The sequence below is a fragment of the Siphateles boraxobius genome, unplaced genomic scaffold (genome assembly GCF_051911475.1).
Source record: "Siphateles boraxobius isolate OS27281-9 unplaced genomic scaffold, OSU_SipBor_1 130, whole genome shotgun sequence".
NCBI lineage: Eukaryota > Metazoa > Chordata > Actinopteri > Cypriniformes > Leuciscidae > Siphateles > Siphateles boraxobius.
Window position 1 is genome coordinate 2010854 of NW_027508734.1, and position 27570 is coordinate 2038423.

Here is a 27570-nt window from a genome sequence, read left to right on the forward strand (position 1 = left end):
TCTGAAAATACTTTTAAATGTGGCGTTCATTATCAGCCTTGTCAACCCAATAACAAATGCAAAACTCTCATTAAAAACACAAACTAATATAAGCGATCATAGAAAACAGACTTACCCTGGACAAGCCGATAACAAACCCTCTTTGAGGAACAAACTTGACTTTGACCTTCTTTTTGTGTTTCTGATTAAAAAAAAAAGGAATAACAGTGACTAAAATAATGCGTTGATGCGAAAATGAAAGACAGAACAGAAAGACGAGAGATCTCTCTCTTCTACCTGTCCATCATCGATCCCCCCCGTGTTTCTCTCGTCATCGATCTCTGGAATCTACGACAGGAAATCATGTGTAGCTTAAAGACACCCTGAACACCCTAGCAACCGCATAGCAACACCTTAACAACCACCCAGAGAGGGGTTTCTCTCACCTGAGAGACTGAACGGCCTTAAAAACTTTATAGCTTTATAGCTTTACGAACTGCTATAAAGTTAAGAACTACAAGCTTTTCAAACTAACTCAAACCTTCTCAAGCAGGGCCGGCCCTGGCCAGTTTGCTGCCCTAGGCAAGATTTTAAGATTTTACCTGGTGCCCCATGCATCACAGCCCATTTCACCCTGTCATTGTGTTCATGATTATTTATCCTATATATACACACACACATTACAGCCTAAACACAAATAGCAAGAGCATTACACCTAGCATTCAAGTCAAGTCCCATTTATTTTTATAGCGCTTTTTACAATATAGAATATTTCAAGGCAGGTTTACAGCTTTACAGTTTTGTTGCGTTTATAATTTTGTTCAGTATATACAGCCGCTCTGGATAAAACAGTGATGTCATAGTCCAAATGTCATTCATGCACAAACTATTCATTGAGCGCTAGCAAAAGTGTTTGTTTTGCAGTTGATGACAGCAAACTTCCACTAAACTATGGCACGTTTCACGTTTCCACCATGAATGAAACTGCGAAATGTCTATTTTAATGTTAATTTTACATAAAACGTTGCTACTTTTAATAAACCTGTAGCCAATATAAATATCATTATTAATTTTGGCAAATAAATTAAAAAAAAAAGCCATATATCCCCTTCAAAACATTAATAATAAAAGTGATAGTGAATGCGTCTAAAAAACTGACGTGATTGTTACAAATCACACTGTCTGTGGCCTCTGGAGAACTCAGAACAACTGTTAGCTTAAAGTTTAAGGTAAAAATAACTGCCATTAAATTACATATCTTACTACTATGCAATTAGATAAACTGTTCATTCATTACATTACCTCTGTCTTTATCCCCTTTTATCCTCTTCTCTTCCGTTTGGCACTGTATCTATTGCAGACTATAATGCTAATCTAAAATATGTCATGTAAATTTGGCCATCCGTCACAATCAGGTAACTTTCACCATGTCTAGACCTGGCGCGAGCTGCCAGGCCCGTTTCTACGGGGTGCTTGAGTGTGTTAAGTGCTTGAGTGTGTTAAGTGCTTGAGTGTGTTAAGTGCTTGAGTGTGTTAAGTGCTTGAGTGTGTTAAGTGCCCTCAAACGAAAAAGCAGCGCTGTCTACATTGGATGCGGCGAGGGGCGACGCTACACAACAGATTACCAACAGTAAATGATCGCGCGCGCTCTGTTTCTGACGCACTGATCAAGCACTCGCTGTATTTTGTATTAATGTTTTTAAAATAGTATTAGTAAAAAAAATATATATATATATATATATATATATATATTCACTCGTTCACTCATTTTGGCGCCCCTATTGAGTGGCGCCCCTAGCATTTGCCTATTCCGCCTATGCCACGGGCCGGCCCTGTTCTCAAGTCAACATAAAGAATTGCCAAGATATCAGTGTTCTGACAAAATAATATTCATGTACAATAATAACATATAATATAATAAAAAAATATATATTTAAAACTATCTCAACATATTTAAAAAAAAAATACAAAATTAATCAAACTCTAACTGAAATTAAAATTAATTTTTTTTTTTTTTAATTAAAACTGCAATAGTATCTGAATTAGACACTGAATTAACACTGACATCTGCTGGTCACAGACATGTACAGACAATGAAAAAACAAAAAATATTAAGTGAAACGACATTGCTTCAGAAATTATATATATAAATATATATATATATATATATATAAATATATATATATATATATATATTCCTTTTTTTAAAAGTCATTTAAAAACTGTTTATATTCACGTCAAAATGTATATATTTATTTCATATTTTTTATTTTGTTGTTTGATGCATCTCAACCATTTTGCTTATATCTTATTTTTCATTGTTATTTAATTTAATTTAACATTTTGTTCTTTTATTTTTATTTTTTTAAATATTTTAATGATTGTATATCATTTGTACATAATTTTTATTTCATATTTTTATTTTGTTATTTTATTTTTACATTTTATCTTGTATTTTTTCTTTGGCTATTTTATTTTTATGTTATTTTTCCTTTAAAGGGGCATTCGGCAACTATTTCAGCTTAATAAAACCGTTTAGAAATCATTTGGATGGTTTAATAACCTGTTCTGGTGAGAATGGTGACTTTCCTCGCTCCCACCAACGTTCCCAGGCGGAAAACCAACCTTGCAACATGAGGATTAACGTCCCGGTAAATTGGAAATAGGAAGTCTCGTGAGAAGCGAGAACGAGCGAGAAACACAAACTGCTTTATGGTAATTCGACATAAACACACACGCAGCCCTCAATGTGTATATTGTATTACCCACCTCGGTAGACATATCTCCACACGATAAAGTTGGCCGACTCTGATAATAACAAGAGCACATGAGCAGCGGTAGAAAGGGGGAGGAGACGCCGCAAGTGAGTTTTTTTACGACAGTGTTGTGAAATATACGCCTCACAGCTGTAGGGGGCGCTCGTGAGAAAACATGCGACAACAAAAGTGAAAATCAGCGCAGAAATAGCTAGAGTTGCCGAGTGCCCCTTTAATATCACACAAATGTCAAAGTGCTTGTGTGTTTTTTTAATTATATTTGGAATGAATGTTTTGATTTCCCCCTCATAAATACTACTATTATCAGACACGCTCTTGTGTGAATAAAACCTCCAGCTGTGAGTGTGTATTAATGAACTCAGTATAAAGTCCAACACCGCCGCAGAAAACATTCACTACGAATGGAAATGGATTTACCGGATGCGTGTCATGGAGAGAAGCGCCGAGATCCAAGTCTCCTTCCAAAAAGGGATCTTTGGAGAAGGACTGCAAACAGAACACACACATTTTTAAATAATGAGATAAATTCAAAAAGAACGCAGTCATCATTTGAGTTTCTGTGTTCAGCTCTGCCAGAGTAAATACGGAGGAGTGTGTGACGACTTCAGAACGACTGCAGAAGTGTCCTTCAGACATGAGATAAAGTTATGTAGATTAAACACAACTGAACTCCTGAACACGTCACAATATTCCTCATTATAATAATTAATGCGCAGAATAAAGGGGCGGGGCCTGGTTGAGTTAGTTAGTAGTGTGTTAAACTGGTGGTTATGGTAAGGGGCGGGGCATTTCCCAAACACACTCGAAGCTCTCGACCAATCACAACACACTGATCCAGCCGGCCAATCAGAGCACAGTGTGCTTTTCAGAGGGAGGGGCTTCATAGGGACAGGAAGTAAACATTATTGAAGTGTCCAAATATTCTATTTCATTTAAGTCTCGAATGTCTAAAGAATAATTTTCCCTTTTATTTGTATTTGGAAAAAAAGCAACGCAAGATTAACCGAATGTAATATTTACTTGATAAAATAAATTATCTGCATATTCTTTACGTTTTTTTAATAAATAAAATACTTTATAATAATTTTTAAATCAAATTATTTATATAATTTAAATAATAATGTATGAACTATTTTATTAAATACATCACAATTTTATACATTCAAAATTAAAGTATTTATTAAAACATAAATAATATATAAATTATTATATACCATTGTTTTAAACACATAAAAATCCAGGCTTTAAATCTAAAGTTACCAGCCATATTTCCCCTATATATATATATATATATATATATATATTATCACCAATATTATATATATTTCTCATACCTTTGATGGTCGATGTGGCACAGGAGGCTTGAATTTCTCTGTTTGCTTCTGTAAAATGAATATAAGAAATAAATATATTAAAGATACAGCAGATATTGAGGTGAAATCGCAGCACAAATGTGTGTGTCGTACCGGTTTGACGTCCATTTCTTCATCTTTCTTCGGTCCAAAAGCCGAATTGAGATCAGCAGTTTTTGATGAGAACGTTAAATCAGCCTAATAAGACAGTGAGGTCAAAGGTCAAACGTTACGCATATTTAACATAATAATGTATAACTGATGTAACAAACCTGATAGTCTGCAGGGAATCCTTTAGCTGAAGCTTCAGTGTGTTTCGCCTGAAGGAATAAAACAACATCAGAAACACTGAAGATATGATTCGGTAAAGTTGGCTAGACAAAATATTGTCTCGTTATAGACCAGGGGTCGGCAACCTAAACTGGCACGCGGAGGGTTAATCGCCGGCACGCAAGCAAGCGCGAGAGGGGTGAATGCATTTCATTCAAATAAAGTAGCCTACCTCCCACCTATATACAGATCTACATATCGATGTAATAATTCCTTGTAGTAACAGCTTGTTTTATTAAGTTAGGAGTTATTAATATTATTAAAGTGTGAGTATTAAACTGCACAAGTCAATGAAAGCGTGCAGCTCTAACAAACCATCGGTCTCAATGTCAAAACATCAGCGCAAACAAGTTATCCAACTGACACCTTAAAGCTCGTTCCGCTGTAAATAGTTAATGCTTTAAATTTCAACCAAGTGTATAGAGTCCCTATTAAACATTCCATACATATTAAAATGACTGCGATGCATGTGGAAACTCTCTGATTGAGAGCACACTTTTACATATTCCAGATGAAAATGAACAAAATGCATATATGCATTATATATGCTTGTTGAAGTCACAAATGTACATTTTACTCCTCACAAATTGGTAAAAACAAAACAAAAAACATGCGAGTGTTATAACGGCTCCCGGTTTATAGATATGACAGCGCTGCTGCAACACTCATCTCTTCAGCAAGCCGACGTGTAAACTGCCGCACATGAAACTGAAAGTTTAGCTTACATTCTGAAGCTCAGCACACAGTTGTCTTCATTAAAAGTAGAGAGATTGCAGTTATGTTGCCAAGTGGAAGTGTAACACTTTTAAGAAAACTGAAAGAAGTCAGTAAAAACACGAATGACCAGGTCCAATCTGTTCTTCAAAGTATAATTCAGGCCTGAAAACAAAGATGACAAATCTAAAACTAATTTCATGAGAAACATTTTAATTTCTGTACTATTTCTGTGTTAGCCATTATGAATATTTAAAATATGTTTATGTTTATTTATACTGGGGGGGGGGGGGGGGGGGGGTTATGGCACAGTGATGTGGAAACTTAAAAATGGCACTTTATGACAAATAGGTTGCCGACCCCTGTTGTAGACAGTTATCCAATCTGCCAATAATTGACACCGTTTATGCAGAAAGCCTCTGGCAGCACGTGTGTTTGTAGTGAATTTCAATTAAACTCGTGTTAGTTTACTGTGGTAATCATCTATGCGGACAATAGGCTTTATGCCCAGCTGCACTACTTCCTGATTTCCATTACACAAGAGTAGATGTTAAAACTTCATGCTGATTTGTACTCGGCTTTCGCCAAGATAATCACCAACTAAGATGTAGCTTTACAGTAACCTATGCTTCTCCATACATTTACGCTTCTTTCCATCTGGTGACGTGAATCTTCTGTCTGGTGTAAACACGCGTCAGCACACACAACGGCTGCAACCACAGTGCTGTCCCCCCATGACAACCCTCTGGATTGAGCGGAGTAGGGAACATCTCTAGGGTCTTCAAGTGGGCACCTTCCGTCCTCAGTGTTTCGTCGACTAGCCCACGACACCTCAAGAGGGCTCGACAGTGACTCTGGCTCCCAGAGTCACCCCCCTCCGTCCCCCACTCAACTCAGCCCAGCTTACTGACCTCTACTTCCCTCTTGCTGCTGAGACCTAACCACAATCTCACAATCTCTCCGCAACCCAACCATACGCGCCGACCCGTTTGACTAAGGCTGTCGAGCCCCACTGGTGCGTTAATATGCAGTTTCAGTGGCAACGGTTCCGTATGGCATACCACCTACCACAAAACACAATATCTGCCCAACCACCCGTCATTCACGCAATATACACAGGAACGTAATGACTGTAAATACTATACAACCTATACAAATAAACCAACAGACTCTTCAAGTTTTCAAGAATTCTACGAAACCGTAGCATGGCGGCCTGTACTCAGCCAGCTAGAATCATAATGAACTTCAGCCAGCTCCTTTGTTTCCTGTCTTCCATTATTGGACAAACTGATTAACCCAGGTGTGCCTGACCTCAGTAACAATAATCAGGCACACCTGGGTTAATCAGTTTGTCCAATAATGGCAGACAGGAAACAAAGGAGCTGAAGTTCAGGAAGTAGTGCAGCTGGGCATAAAGCCAGTTCATTGTACTTCAAATACCAGACATGCCAATGAAAGTGTTAAATGAAAATAAACAGGCTTGTTATTAAAAAATTATGTGAGAAATTGGAAATACTGTACAGGATCATTTGATTAAAATAATATTGCAATGTATATTATTTATTATATATATATATATATATATATATATATATATATATATATATATATATATATATATATATATATATATATATATTAATTAATTTACTGTAATTACTATAATATAATTACAGTAAATTAATTTACTTCAAACATTTTAAATTTTTAATACAAAAATATTATTTTAAAAAAGTGTATTTCATTAACATTTTTTTTATTATTATTTAAAATTATTTTATCATTTAAAAATATGAATATGAATATAATTTATTCTTCTATCAAGAAAATATTATATTCTTTTATCATTTGTTTAGAATAATGTTGGGGAACATTGCATATATATAAATTATAAATCTATAAATGATCCTATAATTCGAATATTTTTATCATGCATTTTGATATTTGTATCAAAATACAAATAAAAAACATTGATCTTTTCAGATGTATAAATTATTATATGAATTATTTTATTTGAATAAATACATTAATTATTATTTTAAAGTTATAAAAGTGTATTTATTTATATATAATAAATTAATTTATTTGTAAAAAAAAAAAAATACATTATTTTATTATTTAAAAAAGCAAAGATAATGATGATCATTAATTATAGTATCAAGTAAATATTATATTATTTTAATCTCGCATTATGCAAAAACACAAATAAAAGTATTGATCCCTCAGATGATGTAGTGTTTCACCTTAGATCCTCTGCGGTGAATATTAATCTTGGCTTTTGACGATTTCTTCTGTCGAGAGCAAAAACAAATCTGTGATGAAAGACATGAATATGAAATGACTGAAATATGATTCAGAAATAAAGATCTTCGTACTGATTTAAACCCGACGGCTTCATTCTGTTCTGCGTCTTCCTCGAGAGCAACACACTCCTCGTCTCCGTCAGCAACGAGCTGAACACACAATACACACTTCATTACACACAGCACTAACAATAACCTGCCGCTGACATTTATTATTCATCTTTATATATGTGAGGTCGATCACACATGAAGATATTCACCTTTGACCCTCGACGCGGTGTGTGTGTGTTCGTCTCGGAGACCTTCACTTCATCCACACTTTTATCCTGAAATCAAAGATATGGTTGACATGCAGAAACTATAATTATAACTTTAATTAATGTGACTTGGGGTTGAGACTATATATTTCACATGACAATACGAGCTTTAAAACAGTCGATATTTCCCAGTTCTGTATGTCAACTCTTATATTTTGTTTGTTTTTTCCTGTATTTTGAATTACGCATTGCATTTTGTTTTAGGGTTCAATTTAAATGGTAGGGTTAAATGAAAATAATTTTTTTTTTTAATTTTTTCATTTTACAGTGAACACTTGCAAATAAACTACACACTTCTCTCATGTGCCCCTATTATGCTATTTTAAAGTTTCCTACTTATGTTTTGGAGTCTCCTACAACAGGTTCACATGACTCCAAGGTCATAGGCTATGTGTTTTTTAATATTTTTATTTTTATTTTTTATTTTATATATAATAAAATGACACTGCATAACCCATAGAGATCGCACTGTCCGAGAGTTTGGGAATATTCACACATAACATATACACATAAACATAAAACACGATATCCGAGTTTTAAAATCAAACATTTTAAAAGAGAGCAATACATAACGGTTGTGTAAACCAATCAACATTAAGCTGTGTCGTCAGCAAGTCGTTTCCCATCATGCTTTTTATCAGCAGTCGGTGGAGAGCAACTGCGCGCGACTGCAGAATCCGACACGTGCGCCTTGCGCTCGCGAGAGCTTTTCGACACACGTCAGCATGACATCAGAGCAAGGCGGACCTCTCTCGGACACATTTCTAACCGGCATGCATTACGCGCTGATCACCGGTGATTGGTTCTGCGCAGATTTTGCTCATCTCATCATAATATACATGATCCTGTCTGTTGTGATTGGTCTACTCTGCTCTGATTGGTCAGATGATCCTGTCTGTTGTGATTGGTCTACTCTGCTCTGATTGGTCAGATGATCCTGTCTGTTGTGATTGGTCTACTCTGCTCTGATTGGTCAGATGATCATGTCTGTTGTGATTGGTCTACTCTGCTCTGATTGGTCAGATGATCATGTCTGTTGTGACTGTTGTGCTCTGGCATTATGCAAATTAGTTACAAACCAACGCAGGTTCAGCAGGAAGTGAGACTGAGGACTAGGGACTCGTTTTAGTTCAGAATCAACATTCTTTTTGGAGACAAAAAACTCCATGTATCTTAGATTATTACACACTGGATGAACAGGAATATCTTTAGAAACTGGTTGTCAAAAATCTTCAGTCCTTTACCTTTGAGCTCCTCCTAATCAGCAGAGAATGTCGCAGTTTTCTCCCCAGAGTCTGTAAAGATCAACAGGATGACATGAGCATGTGAAGGACAAACAGACACTCAAACTCACCCATGCTGAGTTACATAACTCGCATTGTACCTGCTTTCCGTTCTTCTTCGCAGTCCCATCGACTCCATCGGACGCTTCTGTGATCTAGTGGCAAGAGTCAACAATATTATGAAACCAGGTTTTTACAGTGTGAGAAACTCGACCAGCAAGACATACTGTATGTGATTTGGGTGTTTGCCAAGACAGAACTATGTGTTTGCTAATGGTTTCTGTGGTTTCTAGCGCATTCCGCACCCTCAACATTCGTAAAAACAACATATATATTTTTAATCTTATGTAGTTTTGTTGATTTGGACTACATTAAATACATGCATTGAGGATAAATAATAAATAAATATGTCAAGTATGTTTTGTGAGTTTAATTATTGGCTGTAAAGATTATAATATTATTTTAATTATTTGTTTTAACTACTATAACATTCAATTTATTGTTTGATTTTAAATACATTTTTGTTTATATTTTTTGGGCTGCAGAGATTATTAATTATTATTTTAATTATTATTACTTGTTTTATATAGAATAATATATAATTTAATGTTTAATTTTAAAGACATTTTTGTACATTTTTTGGATGTAGAAATTATTATATTTGAATTAATATTTGAATTATTATTATTATTATTTATTTTATTTAGAATAAAATATAATTTAATGTTTAATTTGAAAGATATTATTGTTATATATATATATATATATATATATATATATATATATTAGATTAGATTAGATTATGTTTATTTATCCTCTCGGAAAATTGTTCTGCCCCTACAGCACGTCAGATACATTTATACAAAGACAATTTTACATGACACAATACAGAGTACACAGAATTTCCCACACCCCAACCACCCCCCTCTCTCATCCCCACCACTCCACTACACGTACACAGCATCAGGACAGAAGACTCAAAGAAACCTGCTTAAAGTGCTATTAGTGCTGTTAAAGTGCTAAATAGTGCTATTAAAAGTGCTGTCCTGCAGGTAACTTCTTGTTCATCAGAGTGATGCTAGTTGGAATGAATGACTTACTGGCTCGATTTGTCTGGAAATAAGGTAGCCTAAACCTTCTCTGTGATGGCAACATCTCATATGCCCGGTGTAAGGGATGTGACGTATCTTTAGTAATAGCTAAACCTTTCTTCAACACCCTTCTTTCACCGGTGGTAGCCATACTGTCTAGTTTGTGCCCCGCGACCCTGCTGGCCAGGTTGACTATCTTGCTCAATCTGTTTTTGTTGGTCACTGACAAAGAGAAATACCATGCAACGCAACAGAAAAGTAGCATGCTCTCCACAGATGAGTGATAAAAAAGTAACATCATGTCTCTGTCCACTCTAAACTGTCTCAGTCTCCGCATAAAGTAAAGTCTCTGCAGCCCCTTCTTATATATGGTGTCGGTATTACTATTCCATTGCAACTTATTGTCTATTATTGTGCCTAAGTACTTGTGCTCTGCCACAATTGCCACCTCCTCTCCGTCTATAAACAAGCACTGGTGTGGCTGGCTCCCAGTTCTATAATCTATTATTATTTCCTTTGTTTTCTTTATATTTAGAAGAAGACAGCTGGACCTGCACCAGTCTACGAATGAATTCACCCAGGCCCTATAGTTGGTCTCATCACGGTTCTGTATTAACCCCACTATTGCAGTGTCATCAGCAAATTTTATTGTGAGATGCTCAGATGTGTTACTTCTGCACTCGTTGGTGTAAAGAGTGAACAATACTGGTGAGATGACACTGCCTTGTGGGGATCCTGTGTTGGTCATAATCTGAGAGGACACAACTTCATTTACCCTAACACACTGTGTTCTCTCCGTCAGAAAGGACTCAACCCACCTGATTATATTAGGATTTACCCCTAACTGCCCCAGCCTCTCCATCATAATGTGAGGCCTGATGGTATTAAAGGCAGAGGAGAAATCTATAAAGAGAACTCGGGCATATCGTTTGGGCTTATCCAGATGGCAATAGATATTATGGAGCATATACAGAAGTGCATCATCTGTGCTGCGCTTATTCCTATAGGCAAACTGTAAAGGGTCGAGATTACATTGCACATCATTTAAAATATGTCTCAGAACAAATTTTTCTAGGCTCTTCATCACGATTGATATAAGGGCGACTGGACGATAATCATTTAAAACAGCTGGTCTTGCTACCTTAGGTACTGGTACAATGAGCGAGGACTTCCAGGCTTTAGGAATGTAGTGTGTGTCTAATGACTCTTGAAAAAGCTGGCAGAAGATTAAGCTAAGTTGTTCACTACACTTCTGCAGAACCCTACCACTTATTTGGTCAGGGCCTGGAGCTTTTTTAGGATCAATTTTGTTGAAAACTCTACGTACCTCATCTGCTGTAATAATCGGGGGATTGCCAAACTGTAACTGCTGTCTAATGGTATCACGCTCCAAGAGAAAGTCTGATGTTTCGAATCGTGCATAAAAAACATTCAGATCATCTGCAAATGCTTGATCATCTCCATTTGTATCTATGTGCCTTTTCTTCTCTGCCTTCCCTATCATTGTATACATTCCTTGCCATACATGTTTCAGATTATTCCCCCTCATTTTCGCCTCAATCTGTAGTTTATATTTCTGTTTACAACTATATGTTATCTGTCTAATCTCCTTCTGAATTGCTTTCATTTTTTGCCTGTCTCCCTGTTCAAAAGCTATCCTTTTCCTTTGTAGTGCAACCTTTAATTCTTTGTTTACCCAAGGTTTGTCATTTGGAAAAACTCTGAAAGTTTTTTCTGGGATTATACAGTCCACACAGAAACGAATATAATCAGTCACCACTGAAGTCAACTCTTCCAAGTTCTTACAAGTGTTCGTGAAAATGTCCCACACAGTACATTCAAAACAGCCTCTAAGGCATTCAACAGACTCATCAGTCCACTGTTTGACTGTCTTTATCTCGGGTTTGCTGGTTTTGAGTTTTTGTTTATACTGCGGGACGAGCTGGATTGCGTTGTGATCTGAATCTCCAAGGGGTGGTTTTGCATAGCCCTTATAAGCGTCTTTAATGTATATATATATATATATATATATATATATATTTTTTTTTTTATTTTTTTTTTTTAATATGTTAGGTTAGATGGTGAATGTAAAATGAAGTAAAACCACTTGGGAAATTCTGAAAAGTTTTTAATCTGATACTTTATATAAAAAATTATTTCAGTGTTGTTTCAATTAACAAAAATGTTTTTAATAGTTTTAGTCATGTGACGGTCTGACTCACCCGTACAGAGTCTCTCCGAAGCCTTAATTTCCCAGCCTGCAACAGAGAAAGAGCAGATGAAATGACAGTATTTTTGCACTGGTTTCCTGTACTACATTTCACACATTAAGAACTTACTGGTTTCCATTCTGGAGCGAGTTCTGGACTGTGTTCGGGCCAGTCCTCCACACACCTTTCCTGTAAATCACGTTTCAGTTATGTAAGTGTATTTGTTTTAAATCAAGCATGATACTCTACAAAGGCCTATGAATCCATTTGAGGGTGTTTCTTCAACTACGGGAATTTTTTAAAAAAAATTGTAAATTAACTTTTCCTTGTTGCAACATGAAGATCAAATTAAAACCTGTCTTGGAGATTTTTAACATGCCTTCAGCTTTTATCTTTTATCTACAGTCTGTCAAATTATGCAAAAAATGTGAATAATTAAATGACCAAAGAAACATTCTAACATTTATAAAACATATTTTTTTCTGAACCAACTGTAGATTTCAACAGTCGGGTTCCGGAAGTAAAAACTCTATTCATTTTCTCCATAGGGAAATTGATTTTCAACGCTAACTTCTAAACCGTTAAAGAGAGCCCTGCTATGAGCTACGAGCTTGTTAATGAATAGTATCTGCTTCTGTTGAAGCCGTTAACCTGCATTATTTCAACTTAGTTTCAATATAATCATGTTTTACCCATGAAGCTGTACAGAAAATGCCACAAATTGTAATTAGATTATGCAGTTTGCAATACCTGTAGTTCTTTCCCTCACTAAAGCCTTTGAGTTCACAGTCTTGTACCTTTGTATTTTATGTCCAATCATCAAATACTTTTTTGCTTCAAATCAAAGTTTGTAATGTGATGATGCCCCTCGTAGTTGGTTGGTTTGGTTCATAGATTATAATGCTTTGACGAAGACTGTTTTGAAATCCCTTTGGGAGAAACAAATGGAAATAATACTTCAGGAGCCAACGCGCCGAAACTGCGGCACACGTACCTGACCGATGAGAAGAACATCCTCATAAACTAGCAGATCGTTCTCGACCTCAGCCGTCATGTTCTGCCAGATCAAAACATTTCATTATAGTGTTGAACAGATTAACAGAGCGTAGATGAGATGTGAAGATTGCATTTAAACTCAAAAATACAATAATAGTGGAATGAAAATAAAATTCAGATAACACTGTATTTCGATGGTCATTTCTTAAGACAATCTACTAACTATAAGTAACTTTGCAATAAGCCGTCATTATAGTATTAGAAGACGGTCTGCTTAATATCTGCTAACATGTTTTGATGCTCCCCAACAGACATTTGACTACAAGTAACTTTGAAACTACATGTCAACTTATTGTACTAACCCAAACCTAACAGTCTACTAACCCTCTAATGAGAGATGTTGACATTTAGTTGCAAATTAATGAGATTTAGTTGACATGTATTTGTAAGTTAATGAGTAGTTGTAAATTAATCAGTTAGTTGACATGTAGTTGAATATTAATGAGTTCCCTTTCAGTCGATAACGTCGGACGTAGTCGACGCGACTGAAATGGGATCACGCTAGGGAGCCTATCATCTTCGAGTACTATTGAACGAGCCAATGTAATTGGCGTGCGTGATTCGCATCACACACTCCGCCCCCGCGGCGCGGGTATAAATACGGAAGTGGATGCACGCACTAGTTGCCTTTCGCTTCGGAGCCGATCGTTTGATGTCTCTGAGAGTGCTGTTGTCTACAACGAGCGAGTGTGTCGGTGTTCTTCAGGAAGACTCTCCCAGTGCTGGTGTTCTACAGCGCGAGTGCAGCGGTGATCGCGAGCTTTGAGCTCTCAACTGCTGTTTTAACAGCAACAAATTTCTAAATGTTTGTGTGTGTTGATGGCTGGTTAGAGGGCGGAAAAGTGAGTGCTTCACTGTTTCAGTTCTCTGTTCAGTGTTGCCGCGGTCATTTCCCTGTGTGCTCCGGCACTGGTGACGGTCCTATTTTCTGAAAGAGCAACACGGGTGCGTTTGCGTCTTTTTCAAGATGTCATTCCGCCCGTGCGTTTCTGGGTGCGGTCGTTCCCTGTCTCTCTCTGATGGTCACAACTGTTGTGTCACGTGTTTGGCTTACAGCACGCTGAGACAGCTTTTGTGGACAGCTCATGTTTTCACTGTGGGAACATGACTGTCGCAGTGTTGAGGGCGAGACTCGCCTTCGTTCGCGGAGAGCGAGTCCCCATTACCATGCCCCACCCTCGGGTGCTGTGTGGGATGGGTGACCGGAGGATAGTGTTGGATGTCCCGCCCGGTAACCATTCCCTGTGGGCTCCTCACTCCTCCCTTCCACTGCAACCACTGGAGCCTCCGGTGTTTTCTGCTGGTCCATCTGTAATGGGTGGGCCAGCGGTTTCACTCGGGGCTCCCCTGGAGGACAGGACGCCGATTGCAGCATCAGAGGGTGAGCTGACTTCTGGAGATGATGACTCGGCTGCATTGTCTCCCTCCGGGAGTTCAATGTTGCCCGAGCCGGATCCAGAATTATCAGCTATGCTGAAACGGGCCGCCGAGGCTGCCGGGCTCGAGTGGAACCTCCACCGTGTCCCGTTCAGTCTCGGTTGGAATCTGGAGTTTGGTATCTTGGGGCGGGCCGCGCTGGTTCTCAGCTCGCCGCCCCAGTGCCTTTCTTTCCCGAAATGCATGGAGAGCTTATCAGGTGGTGAACAGCATCTTTCTCTGCCAGAAACTGCCTGAATAGCTTTTCCCCCTCATTACCCTTGATGGAGGAACGGTGAAGGGTTGCGAGGTGTCCCTCCATTGGAGCGGTCTGTCGACACAGGTGCACCTGTGTCCAGGCGGCCGCTGCCTTTTGGGGGGATCCTCGTCTCCCCCCTAAGGCCTGTGAGTTTCGTCCGTTCCGACGGGCAGAGCTTACAAAGCCTGTGGGCAAGCCCCTTCCTCTTGCGTGCCATGGCGTTGCTGCAGGCTAGGGCACCCATGGCATGCACGAGGGTAATCCAGACCGTGCGCTCATAGGTGAGCACCGCACTGCATCCGACCTCACCCTCCGGGGTACGGGTGTCGTAGCGTGCGTGATCGGTCTGGCGATGTCCACCTTGGTGGTCCAGTAGCGCCTTCGTTGGCTCAGCCTGGTTGGTATGGCGGATGCGGACAAGGTTCGGTTCCTGGTCTCCCCAATTTCCCAGGTTGGGCTGGTCGGCGACGCGGTGGAGAACTGCATCAAACAGTTCTCTGCCGCTCAAGCGCAGACGGAGGTCATCCGGCACATCCTGCCCCGGTGGCCAGCTGCTGCCTCCACCCGCCGCCGGTGGCAGCTCCTCCGCCTGCTCGTCGCCGTGGGCGTTCTCCGGCCGCCGCTCCTGCTGGCCCTCCGCAGCAGCCTCCACCCAGGCCTCAGCAGGGAGCCGGCCGCAGTAGAGACGCCCAGCCCGCTCCAGGCGCTGCCAAGCCAGGTGGCAAGCGACAGCGAAAGCATTCCGGAGCGGGCCGCCCAGGAATGGATGAGATGCTCTTGGAGTGGCACGATCACTCCCTCCCCCCGGGTGAGGGCCGGGTGGAGCCTTTGTTTGTGTGTGTGTCTGTTCCGCCGCTGGCTCCCTAAAAAAAAAAAAAAAAAAGCGGAGCAAGCGGTACCCACACTTCAAAGAGAGAGCAATTTCATCTGTTCCTGGGTCCCAAGAGGGCCAGTCTGGCGGGTGTGACCCTGTATAGCCTTACACCCCTCAGCTCCCCCTTGGTCGCCAGCAGGCAGCTTGGTGCGTTCGAGGACCCGGTCATCCGCCTTCTCACGCGCCCCCTGCCGCTTGTGGAGACAGGTAAGTGTTGCACAGCACACTAACACCACTCTCTCTACTTTGCTGCCCCACCTCAGGCTCGGCTACCCCGCTCAAGTCAGTGATAGTCATCACATTAGGTGTTGAGCAGACGTGCTCCTGAAAATTCAGTGATATTCATCACACCAAGTGTTGAGCAGTGCTCCTGACTTGTGCGTGCTTATCTTATCCTGCTGGCGAAGGATTTGATATAGCCGCTCCTCCAGCCGGTACGAAGGCCAGTTGTAAACTCGTTCTTCGTGCTACTAGGTGGTGGGTCGTGACCATCTTGGCCCAAGATTGGTCTGCAGCTTTGACCTGAAAGACATGTGCTTCAGATCTCTACCTCCCGCACCGCAGGCCATCCTGTGTGTTGCGTCTAAGGGTGGAGTATCAGTACAGTGTCCTTCCCCTCGAGTGCTCCAGAGCCCGTTGGGTCTTCAGGTCAACTGGAAGAGAGTAATCTCGCCCACGGGCTGAGTATCTCTTTTCTAGTTTTGGAGAGGTACTCGGTCCAACATGTCTCTCCAATGAGAATGTGTTCAGCTGGTGTTGAAGTGAGAAAGGGTCCCACTGAAAGAACTTTCAGGGGCTCCTGGGGTATATGGTAGTCGCAGCCTTTGGCTCCCTCCATATGTGACCGCTTCAGCGCTAGCTTCACGATCGAGTCCCGAGGTGACCGTGGCAGAGCAGCTCACCCTGTGTGACTATAGTTCATCCCGGTCTGCTGCCAAACCCTCTTCAACAGAGCGGCCATGTACAAAGGGCGTGTTTTAACGGGGGCCTGGGCGACCCCCGACTACACGGGCATTCGTGCCTCGAGTTGTTAGACATTGCGACCGTTGCGCAAGCTTCCCTTGCATGTCACAAACTCACCCGTCACCTCCTCCTTGGAGTCAGACGCTTCTGAGGGCGCCTTATTCCACTCCTCCTGCTTACTCAATCGTGCCGCCATCGAGCCTCACGACAGTTATAGCCAGGGCAAGTGGAGACTCCATCCCCTGGGTCCGGCTGGGTCATGACCATTCCGGGGCCGCTCAGTTGCCCCCCCGGTTTTATTTTTCCGCCAGTGTTTGTGTAAACCGAGCGGACTACCCTTGGACAAACACTGGGACTCAGCGGCCCCAGGGGCCCGCAGAAATGCGTTTAACCCCAGTGAGCCTTCTAAAAGTGACTGCGACTCATGGTCGCCTTGCGCCTGCAAGTCAGTGAAATCATCACTCTTCATGTTGAGCAGATTTGCTCCTGAAACTCAGTGAAGTTCATCGCACTCTGGTGTTGAGCAGCAATGCTCCTGTAGCTCAGTGAGTCCATCACAGGTAGCTCAGTGAATTCATCACACGCAGTGCTGAGCAGAAATGCTCCTGGTGCTCAGTGAAGTTCCTCGCACTCAAGTGTTGAGCAGAAATGCTCCTGAAGCTCAGTGAGTTTATCACACTCAGGTGTTGAGCAGTAATGCTCCTGAAGCTCAGTGAACTTGTCACACTCAAGTGCTGAGCAGAAATGCTCCTGTCGCTCAGTGAGGTTCTTCGTACTCAAGTGTTGAGCAGAAATGCTCCTGAAGCTCGGTGAGTTTATCACACTCAGGTGTTGAGCAGGAATGCTCCTGAAGCTCAGTGAACTTGTCACACCGAAGTGCTGAGCAGAAAATGCTCCTGAAGCCCAGTGATCTTCACATGTTGTGTTGAGCAATGCTCCTGTCTTTTGCGCCCGTCACTTGCACCTACGTGCCATGTCAGGAGAGGAACAGGTCTTCATAGTTGCCCCTCATTGGCCCAACTAGACCTGGTTCCCTTCAACAGCCTTCCTGACTTCCCCTGGATTCGGGGACGGGGCACGATGGCACACGCGTTCTTCCCCCGGAGATTCCGGGCGGTCTTACATCCGAACGCGGAGGTTCAGGTGGCTATCACAAGAACATGTGTTAGTTACCATCACTTCTGCGAGCACCCCCTAGAATTGGGTAGCGTGCTTACGCCTTTAGAAGTGGAACCTAGTCGTTGAGTGCGTCTTCTCCCCTGAGGAGATCCTGAAAGCTTTCGATCACTTCAGTGCTCTCTTTCCTGCAAAATGGGTTGCAGTAGGCTGTTTTCCTAAATCACCCTCAAAATGATGTTGCCTCGGTGTTTAAACGACGCTCATCGTGTTGCAGAAGTATGCAGAAGCACGTTCTGATTGTCAGGTTCCTGAGGAGCAAGGTCTTGTAAATCCTTGTGTCCCTCTTTATCCTCTTGGGCCTTGTCCCTGGTGCGACTGCACTGCAGAGACCGCCCCTGAGCCACTGCAGGTAGTGAGTTAAAAATTCTGTTATATCAGTTCTCCTGCTCGCGTGGTCTCTACTAGAGGGTAGGGACTTGCTCGCTTTCGGTCAACGTATTGTGCCTGGAGTCTGGGCCGGCTAACTCTCACAAGCTGAGATCCCGGCTCGGATTGTGCCCAAGGTTCCTACCTCTCCCGTAATAGGAGCAGGTGGTGAGCCTGCAAGCGCTGCCCTGGAGGAGGCAGATCCAGCCCTGGCTTCTCTGTCCGATTCGCTTGGACGTGTACAGAATGCAAGTCATAGACCTCAGACCAGCTCTTCAAATATCTGTGGAATTCAGCAGAGAGGGAAGGCTGTTTCCATGCAAAGTTGCACTTAGTGCTTGCCTTCATTTCGGCAAAGATCCGAGATGCAACATGTCCACTTAGGTGTTGAGCTCCTCTATGATGAGTGTAAAGTGCTCCGCCTGGGCGTTGACGATATACTTGGCTAAACAGATTCTAGAGTTGGGGGCTGGACGACACCTAGTTGAACCGCTGCTTCCCGTGGGCTCCCTTCTCATGAAGCCAGTTTCACCGTGAGCCCGGTTCAAGTGTCGGCTTGCTGCGCCATTCCCCTCCTATGGACTGGATACGTGCGCCTTTCTACTCCAGTTGAGTTCCCTTAAAATTGAACCCTGTTGAGTTCCTCCACACCCCTCCGACGTCGGACGTGCGGAACGTCTGGTGTTAGGCCTACCACTCGTAAGCAGTGTGGAACCTGTGTTAGGCTGGGTCCATATGTTGCGGTCCCTTCGGTGACCCCATATGTGTATTCTTCCACGATACGGCTCCCTGCGGTGAGCCCGTGTCTTCCCTCGGCAGAGTCTCTCTGCCGTCACTGTCCGGTGTGTCTCCCCCCGTCTTAGGCTGGAGCCACCCCAGTGACATTCCATATGTTAGACTGCCCGGTTTCCGCCCAGTTCATATGTGTATTCTCCACATTTCCTCCCTCGGGTTGGATGTGGCTTCCGCAGCGTCCCTTCCTTCCAACGTACGGGGAACGCTTTCCCAGTGGTCCTGTAGGAACAGCAGTGACTTCCCTGGCCTAAGCCCTGTCCTTCCCCGCCTTAAGTTTGCGGGGGCATCAGGAGGCTTTGGTTTAGGCACTGGAAGGTGGCAGCGTTAGTGGCGTGTTCAATGGTTGATCCCATTTCAGTCGCGTCGACTACGTCCGACGTTATCGACTGAAAGGGAACGTCCTGGTTGCGTATGCAACCCACCGTTCCCTGAAGGAGGGAACGGAGGACGTAGTCCCCTTGCCACTACCGCTGGACCACCGCTGACCCCGGGTTACTCTCGGCTCCTCAGCGAAAAGCAACTAGTGCGTGCATCCACTTCCGTATTTATACCCGCGCCGCGGGGGCGGAGTGTGTGATGCGAATCACGCACGCCAATTACATTGGCTCGTTCAATAGTACTCGAAGATGATAGGCTCCCTAGCGTGATCCCATTTCAGTCGCGTCGACTACGTCCTCCGTTCCCTCCTTCAGGGAACGGTGGGTTGCATACGCAACCAGGACGTTAGTTGACGTAGTTGTAAATTAATGAGTTAGTTGACATGTAGTTGCATATTAATGAGTTAGTTGACATGTAGTTGCATATTAATGAGTTAGTTGACGTAGTTGTAAATTAATGAGTTAGTTGACATGTAGTTGCATATTAATGAGTTAGTTGACATGTAGTTGCATATTAATGAGTAAGTTGACATGCAGTTGCATATTAATGAGTTAGTTGACATGCAGTTGCTTATTAATGAGTTAGTTGACATGTAGTTGCATATTAATGAGTAGTTGTAAATTAATGAGTTAGTTGACATGTAGTTGCATATTAATGAGTAGTTGTAAATTAATGAGTTAGTTGACATGTAGTTGCATATTAATGAGTTAGTTGACGTAGTTGTAAATTAATGAGTTAGTTGACATGTAGTTGCATATTAATGAGTTAGTTGACATGCAGTTGCTTATTAATGAGTTAGTTGACATGTAGTTGCATATTAATGAGTAGTTGTAAATTAATGAGTTAGTTGACATGTAGTTGCATATTAATGAGTAGTTGTAAATTAATGAGTAAGCTGACATGTAGTTGCATATTAATGAGTTAGTTGACGTAGTTGTAAATTAATGAGTTAGTTGACATGTAGTTGCATATTAATGAGTTAGTTGACATGCAGTTGCACATTAATGAGTTAGTTGACATGTAGTTGCATATTAATGAGTAGTTGTAAATTAATGAGTTAGTTGACATGTAGTTGCATATTAATGAGTTAGTTGACATGCATATTAATGTAGTTAGTTGACGTAGTTGATGTAGCATATTAATGTAGTTAGTTGACGTAGTTGATGTAGTTAGTTAAGTAGTTGCATATTAATGAGTTAGTTGACATAGTTGTAAATTAATGAGTTAGTTGACATGTAGTTGCATATTGCATATTGCATATTGCAAGTTGCATATTGCATATTGTAGTTGACAGTTAGTTGATATGTAGTTGACATGCAGTTGCATATTAATGAGTTAGTTGACATGTAGTTGCATATTAATGAGTAGTTGTAAATTAATGAGTTAGTTGACATGTAGTTGTAAATTAATGAGTAGTTGCATATTAATGAGTTAGTTGACATGTAGTTGCATATTAATGAGTTAGTTGACGTAGTTGTAAATTAATGAGTTAGTTGACATGTAGTTGCATATTAATGAGTTAGTTGACATGTAGTTGCATAATAATGAGTTAGTTGACATGTAGTGGAAAATTAATGAGTTAATTGACGTAGTTGCAAATTAATGAGTTAGTTGACGTAGTTGTAAATTAATGAATTAGTTGACATGTAGTTTCAAAGTCACTTATAGTTAGTAGAATGTCTCTAGTGGACCATCAAAATAAAGTGTAACCAAAATGCACTTGATTTCATCATGGATTGTGAAAATTTAGCATTTCACGTCACAATCAGAGTTATCACATTTTCGGACCAATGAACTTTCAGGATTTGTCATGATTAACTGTAGACCATTTGAATGTTTTTAAACAGCGATGAATTGTTTTGTAGGCGGAGCATTTCTTCAGTCAACTGAAAACACAGAATAAAATAATGAAAACATAATTTCAAGTTTATATCTCACAATTCTGAGAAGAAAAATATGAATTGTGTGATATAAACGTGATATTCTGCCATTTCCCCTCAGAATCAAAGAAACCAATAACATTTTACATAGATAATATTTAAAAATATAAGAAATTTGTGCCCCATTCTGAAAACTTTTTTTCCCCTCAAAATTGTGATATAAATTCGCAATTGAGAGGGAAAAAAAAGTTATATGTTTAAATATTATCTATGTAAAAGGTTATGGGTTTCGATTTTAGCTAGTAGTCTAATAGTAGGTTAATCATAGCAGGTTTCCTGAATTCTGATTCTGACATTCAAAGGCACAACAAGATCGTTTTTCTCTTTCCATGGATTTCACTCATTTTCCTAGCAGTTTTCCTAACAGTGACGTCAGCTCACAAATGGTCTATAGACAAGATTTTTAGAAAAAGGCTGCTTTATGAAACAAATATCATGAAAACGTGCACTGACAGATTGCACACAATATCACCAGAAAAGTGTTTAAAGAGGACAATAAGCAAATATGTTTGCTCGATACTATAATATTTACTTCATGTTGATATAAATACTACAAATACATATAAATAGCAACTAGATAATATTAAAAAATCTAAATGATTTGTTTGAAAATAAAATGATCCCTCTTTAGTTTTGTTTTCTAATATGTATAATATTTGTAATCCTATGTGCAAATTATGTTTTCCTGTAATGCTATTGTAGTATTAAAAAAGAGAGAAAGAGTTATTATCATCAAATCACATCCACAACATGCACTACATCTCCCGCAGAACACTAATATGGGAAAAGGAAAGGAATGAGAAGGAATAATGAGAGAAGTTTCCAGTAAAGGAGTGATACCTGAGGCTGATGGACACTCCTCGGGGCTTTACTGCGAGGAGCAGGTTTCGGTGGACGCCTCCTGAACATCTACAAGAACAAAATAACTGGCATTTGGTTTTGGGTGAGAAATAAATGGGTCTAATAAAATCCTAAAGACCCCATGAAATGATCAGATGAGTATTTCCTGCTGAAACAGGAAGTTGGAGCCTGACATCGAGGTTAGTCGGTCTAGAGAGCATATGATTGGACAAAAATCTACGCAGTGCAACTTGAGTCATAGATATTTTGATTTGGAAGAGAAGGATTGTTTTTTATTTTATCGGTGTATATCTTTGCTATCTATCATAGTATACAAGTTCATTTTGTCTGTGAACTTTTAGGGCCCTATCATACATTCAGCATAATGCAGCGCCAGGCGCGACTCGAGCGTTTTTTTGCTAGTTTCAGCCCAACGCGGTTATCATTTTCACCTCATGCGCCACGTTGTTTAAATAGCAAATGCATTTGCGCCCATCCGTGCGCCCATGAGCTGCTGGTCTGAGAACCAGGTGTGTGTTCAGGCGCATTGACGGAGCGTTGCTATTTTGAGGAACTGAGTAGTATTTTTTTTTGTTATTTAAAGAGCGTGTTAGTAATGTCCGCCTATAGGCGGGTCCACAACACGCGTACACTCTGCTTATTAAACACACACAGGGATGCGCAGCACACAAACATGCCAAATTTGAAAAATAAAAGTATTAAAATGTAAAATATTACTATGTGTAAATAAAGATATGGTGGAATCCACGGCTTGACCCATAGATGGTCTCACTTTAACCTTTAACCTCGCACGATCCGTTTGCACTCTGGAGACGCGTTCGGTCTTTCCACTATCAAATTCATTCAAGTAAATAGTATAGTAAATGTCATTAGCGCAAATGGCTTTTAAAGGGAATGGGAGTTGAGACTCTGATTGGTTTATTGCACCTAAAGCCCAAAACACACCCATTACTCATTAAGAGAATAGAGACAACTCTTTTAGACAATGCACCGGGAGCGCCGACCATTTGTCCCGTCGTTAAACTAGCAAAAGTGGATTCGGACACGCTCTAAGTGCACTTGCGTCGAGTGTTTTAGACCATGCGCTTAGATCGTTAAAATAGGGCCCTTAGAGTCACACTAGATATCGGTTGGCTCAAAACCAACAGATTTGGATTAAAAGCCAGTAAACTTGATTTCATGGGGTCTTTAGTGGATAGATGTTCTCACCAGGTCTCCGTTGGAGGTGTTTGGGGAGGGAATCTCTTGAATGGCTTCGTTCTGCAAACCAACATGAGACGTTCGAACGTCCTGGTTTGTCTCTTGGCCGATGAGCAGAAGATCATTACTCCTCTTCTGATTGGACTGAACTTCATTCTGAGAGTCGAACAGAGGATCGAACGCCTTGATGTCAGAGACGTCGGTTCCTGCGGCGGACGAAGGCGTCTTGAAAAAATCATCAGACGCTGGATCGGTGTTAGAGAAGAAACTGTCTGCTTTAGTGGACGTTTCTTGGAAAGCATCGGGAAAATCGAACGCTGATGTGAATGAAGGTGTGGCTTGGGATTTCTTCTGTCTGGAGAGGATGAAGTCCAGCAGAGGATCGCTCTCATTGGCTGAAGACGAGGATTCTGTGTTCTGATTGGTTGGGCTGCTTTGTGTCAGATCATGGTCCACCTTGTCTTTAAAGGGCTGGAAAATGTCAGTTTCTTCACCCCAAATGCCTGATGTTGTTTGAAACACATCAGGTGTGTTATCTATATAAAAATCAGGTGGAGGAAACACAACCCAGTCTGGAGCCGGGAAAGGATCGCTGTCCACATTAAAGTCTGAAAACAGAGGCGAATGATGAGTGTCGTTGCTTTGTCCTGTTACGTTTGGTAACACAATGTTTTTTTCATCAAGCGTTTTCATGTCGTATTCCTGCAAACACAAGCGTATTCAACAGAACATTAGAGGATTCAATACCATACACATTCACTTTTTTTGTTTTATCAATTATGTGTCCATGCATTTTATAATACGCAAGGAAACAAATGCAACTAAAATGTTTGGGGTTAGTATTTTTTTTTTATGTTTATTAAAGAATTCTCTTCTGCTCACTGCATTTATTTGATTAAAAATACAGTAAAAACAGTACAATTGTTAAATAATATTACAATTTAAAACAGCTGTTTTCTATGTGTATAAATGGTCAAAACTGAATTTATTCCTGTGATCAAAGCTGAATTTTCAGCATCATTACTCCAGTCTTCAGTGTCACATGATCCTTCAGAAATCACTATAATATGATGATTTGATGCTTAAGAAACATTTATTATTATTATGAATGTTAAAAACAATTGTGCTGCTTCATATTTGTGAGGAAGCCATGACACATTTTATTGTTTTTGGGATTCTTAGATGAAAAGAAAGTAAAAAAGAAAAACAGAATTTCTTTGAAATAGAAATTTAATGCATCCTTGCTGAATAAAAGTGTTAATTTCTTGATAAATTTGTTCTATTGAACAGTAATGCAAGTGTGAGATTGTCACCGATACCTGTGGGTTTGAATAGAAAGGATTCAAGGAGCTGTTGATCCCATTCTAGTGGAGAGAAAATCAGAATTAAAGATTTTAGATAGGATAAAAACAGTAAAAACACATACATGTGCTCTCCTACATACTGTATACTTCACATAAACTTGTGCAAATAAAGCTTCTTTATTGGTATCAATGGTTCCATGAAGAACCTTTAACATTAATGCAATCTTCCACTTCCACTAAAGGTTCTCTGGATTATTAAAATGTTCTTTACAATCAGAGAAAATGGTTATTTTAAGAACTGTTCATTAAGAGCTTCTTTGGGGGCCAAAATAGTTATTCTATGGCATTACTGCCGCAAAAAAACAAAAACAAACTAATTTTGGTACCTTTATTTTTTAAGAGGGTTTAACTAAAGTGTTTTATTTGTACATGCACACTGTTACGGCCTGGATCAATGATCCTCAACTACAAAGACTGAAGATCGTCTTGAGCCGAGTGTCCAATGGACAGGCTGGACTCTGATATATTCATATTATTAATTCTTCATTCAATTATTTAATAAGAATAAGATGTTAATTTGAATCTCACCTCCATAATCAGACCTGATGCACCAAACACTGAATCAGAATCCTGTGACACGCAATAAAGAAGATGGACAGTTGGAATAAGGTTAAATAAGTTCCATCAGAACACTGTATACTTGTATTTGTACTGGATTTATTCCATAAGTTATTTAAAAAACAACCCAGCTAACAAAAATATGTTCTAAGAACTTGTTTTACTATATGAACATTTCCAAATGTTTTTTTAAATAGTCAAAACATCAAGATTTTAAACCTTTTTCTTCCTCATTCGAAGGTTAAGGCAACATTCCAATGTATCATTATTCAAACATTATGGGAACGTTACTTTTAAAGTTATCTGGACGATCTTGAAACAAGTAAAAGTTAAATAAAGTAAAACGAAAACGTGATAAAAAAAAAAAAAACACGACAACAAAAGTTAATTAACATTGTGGCCGATAGCTAAATGACGTGTTTGTGCTGCCGTTTTGAGAACATTATTTAAGACGCGAACTTTGAACGAACGTTCTATTAACGCGTTTGGAAGAGTTTGTTCATTATTTGCCAGAACGTTCTGAGAATGTTCCCTTATAGTTAAATCGGGCTGATCATTTGATCATGATGAATTGCAAAAGCAGTTTCATTATAGCAATGTAAGCATTGACACGCAAAGGAACCCAAAAAATATGTGACGTCAATGATGACTCTACAAACCCCTTACATGTTCACACCTAAGCTTAGCCGCAATAAAGCCTGAAAATTAGAGATTTTGCAAAGAATGACATTAATTTAACTCAGATTCAATATAAACAACAGTCAGTCCAGTACTGTAGCATTTCTACACTGAAGAATTATTACATCTAAATTAACTGGCATTTAAGTAAAAAATAGTCGGGTATTTAATGTTGGTAAATCAACCTAATTACACCCATTTAAACCAGTTAATTAATTGTATAGGTCAAGTAAAGCATATATCAGCACCTGCAACAATACTACAGGTAACGAAGCTTTCTTTACCGGCTCAAGTATCGCTGTTTTTAATAGACATATTAATGCAGTGAAAGACACACACGCGTGTGTTGTTCTTTAGCAGTGGCATCACATGTGCAGCTCACTATATTCATTTTTTATGAATATACATATCTTAATAAAAAAACAAACTTACCATGTAGCCTGTGAGGTTTCCAGAGAGGCTTACAGGAAACCTGTGGACGAACTAAACTAAACCACTCACCAAACTCGTTATGTAAAAATAATAAACGAAACGCAACGCAACAGGTGAAGCTCGTGTCTTTCAGCATTCACCTGAGAAAACTGTGCAGACCTGCCTGTCCTGTCCCAGTATTAGCCTACAGCTGAAACACACTGATCTCAGACCTGCCTGTCCTGTCCCAGTTGCTGAAACACACTGATCTCAGATCTGCCTGTCCTGTCCCAGTATTACAGCTGAAACACACTGATCTCAGATCTGCCTGTCCTGTCCCAGTTGCTGAAACACACTGATCTCAGATCTGCCTGTCCTGTCCCAGTTGCTGAAACACACTGATCTCAGATCTGCCTGTCCTGTCCCAGTATTACAGCTGAAACACACTGATCTCAGATCTGCCTGTCCTGTCCCAGTATTACAGCTGAAACACACTGATCTCAGATCTGCCTGTCCGGTCCCAGTATTACAGCTGAAACACACTGATCTCAGATCTGCCTGTCCTGTCCCAGTATTACAGCTGAAACACACTGATCTCAGATCTGCCTGTCCGGTCCCAGTATTACAGCTGAAACACACTGATCTCAGATCTGCCTGTCCTGTCCCAGTATTACAGCTGAAACACACTGATCTCAGATCTGCCTGTCCTGTCTCAGTATTACAGCTGAAACACACTGATCTCAGATCTGCCTGTCCTGTCCCAGTATTACAGCTGAAACACACTGATCTCAGATCTGCCTGTCCTGTCCCAGTATTACAGCTGAAACACACTGATCTCAGATCTGTCTGTCCTGTCTCAGTATTACAGCTGAAACACACTGATCTCAGATCTGCCTGTCCTGTCCCAGTATTACAG

The 27570-nt window shown here is 40.3% G+C and overlaps 1 protein-coding gene across 1 annotated transcript in view; it reads right to left on the reverse strand.

Annotated features, from left to right (window-relative positions):
* The window catches only part of LOC143736753 (uncharacterized), a 43273-nt gene extending 16463 nt beyond the window's left edge, over positions 1-26810 (reverse strand). The window contains exons 1-19 of the mRNA XM_077227429.1: positions 26676-26810; positions 25536-25577; positions 24963-25007; positions 23653-24345; positions 22423-22491; positions 13351-13413; positions 12486-12545; positions 12369-12404; positions 9157-9210; positions 9017-9067; positions 7716-7781; positions 7528-7605; positions 7396-7443; positions 4381-4428; positions 4223-4306; positions 4091-4138; positions 3174-3242; positions 277-327; positions 116-181 (exon numbers count right to left, since the gene is read on the reverse strand). Of these exons, the coding sequence (XP_077083544.1) occupies positions 116-181; positions 277-327; positions 3174-3242; positions 4091-4138; positions 4223-4306; positions 4381-4428; positions 7396-7443; positions 7528-7605; positions 7716-7781; positions 9017-9067; positions 9157-9210; positions 12369-12404; positions 12486-12545; positions 13351-13413; positions 22423-22491; positions 23653-24345; positions 24963-25007; positions 25536-25577; positions 26676-26678 (1674 nt within the window). The 5' untranslated portion in view covers positions 26679-26810. The remainder of the gene's footprint in view (positions 1-115; positions 182-276; positions 328-3173; positions 3243-4090; positions 4139-4222; positions 4307-4380; positions 4429-7395; positions 7444-7527; positions 7606-7715; positions 7782-9016; positions 9068-9156; positions 9211-12368; positions 12405-12485; positions 12546-13350; positions 13414-22422; positions 22492-23652; positions 24346-24962; positions 25008-25535; positions 25578-26675) is intronic.
* Positions 26811-27570: the final 760 nt, after the last annotated feature.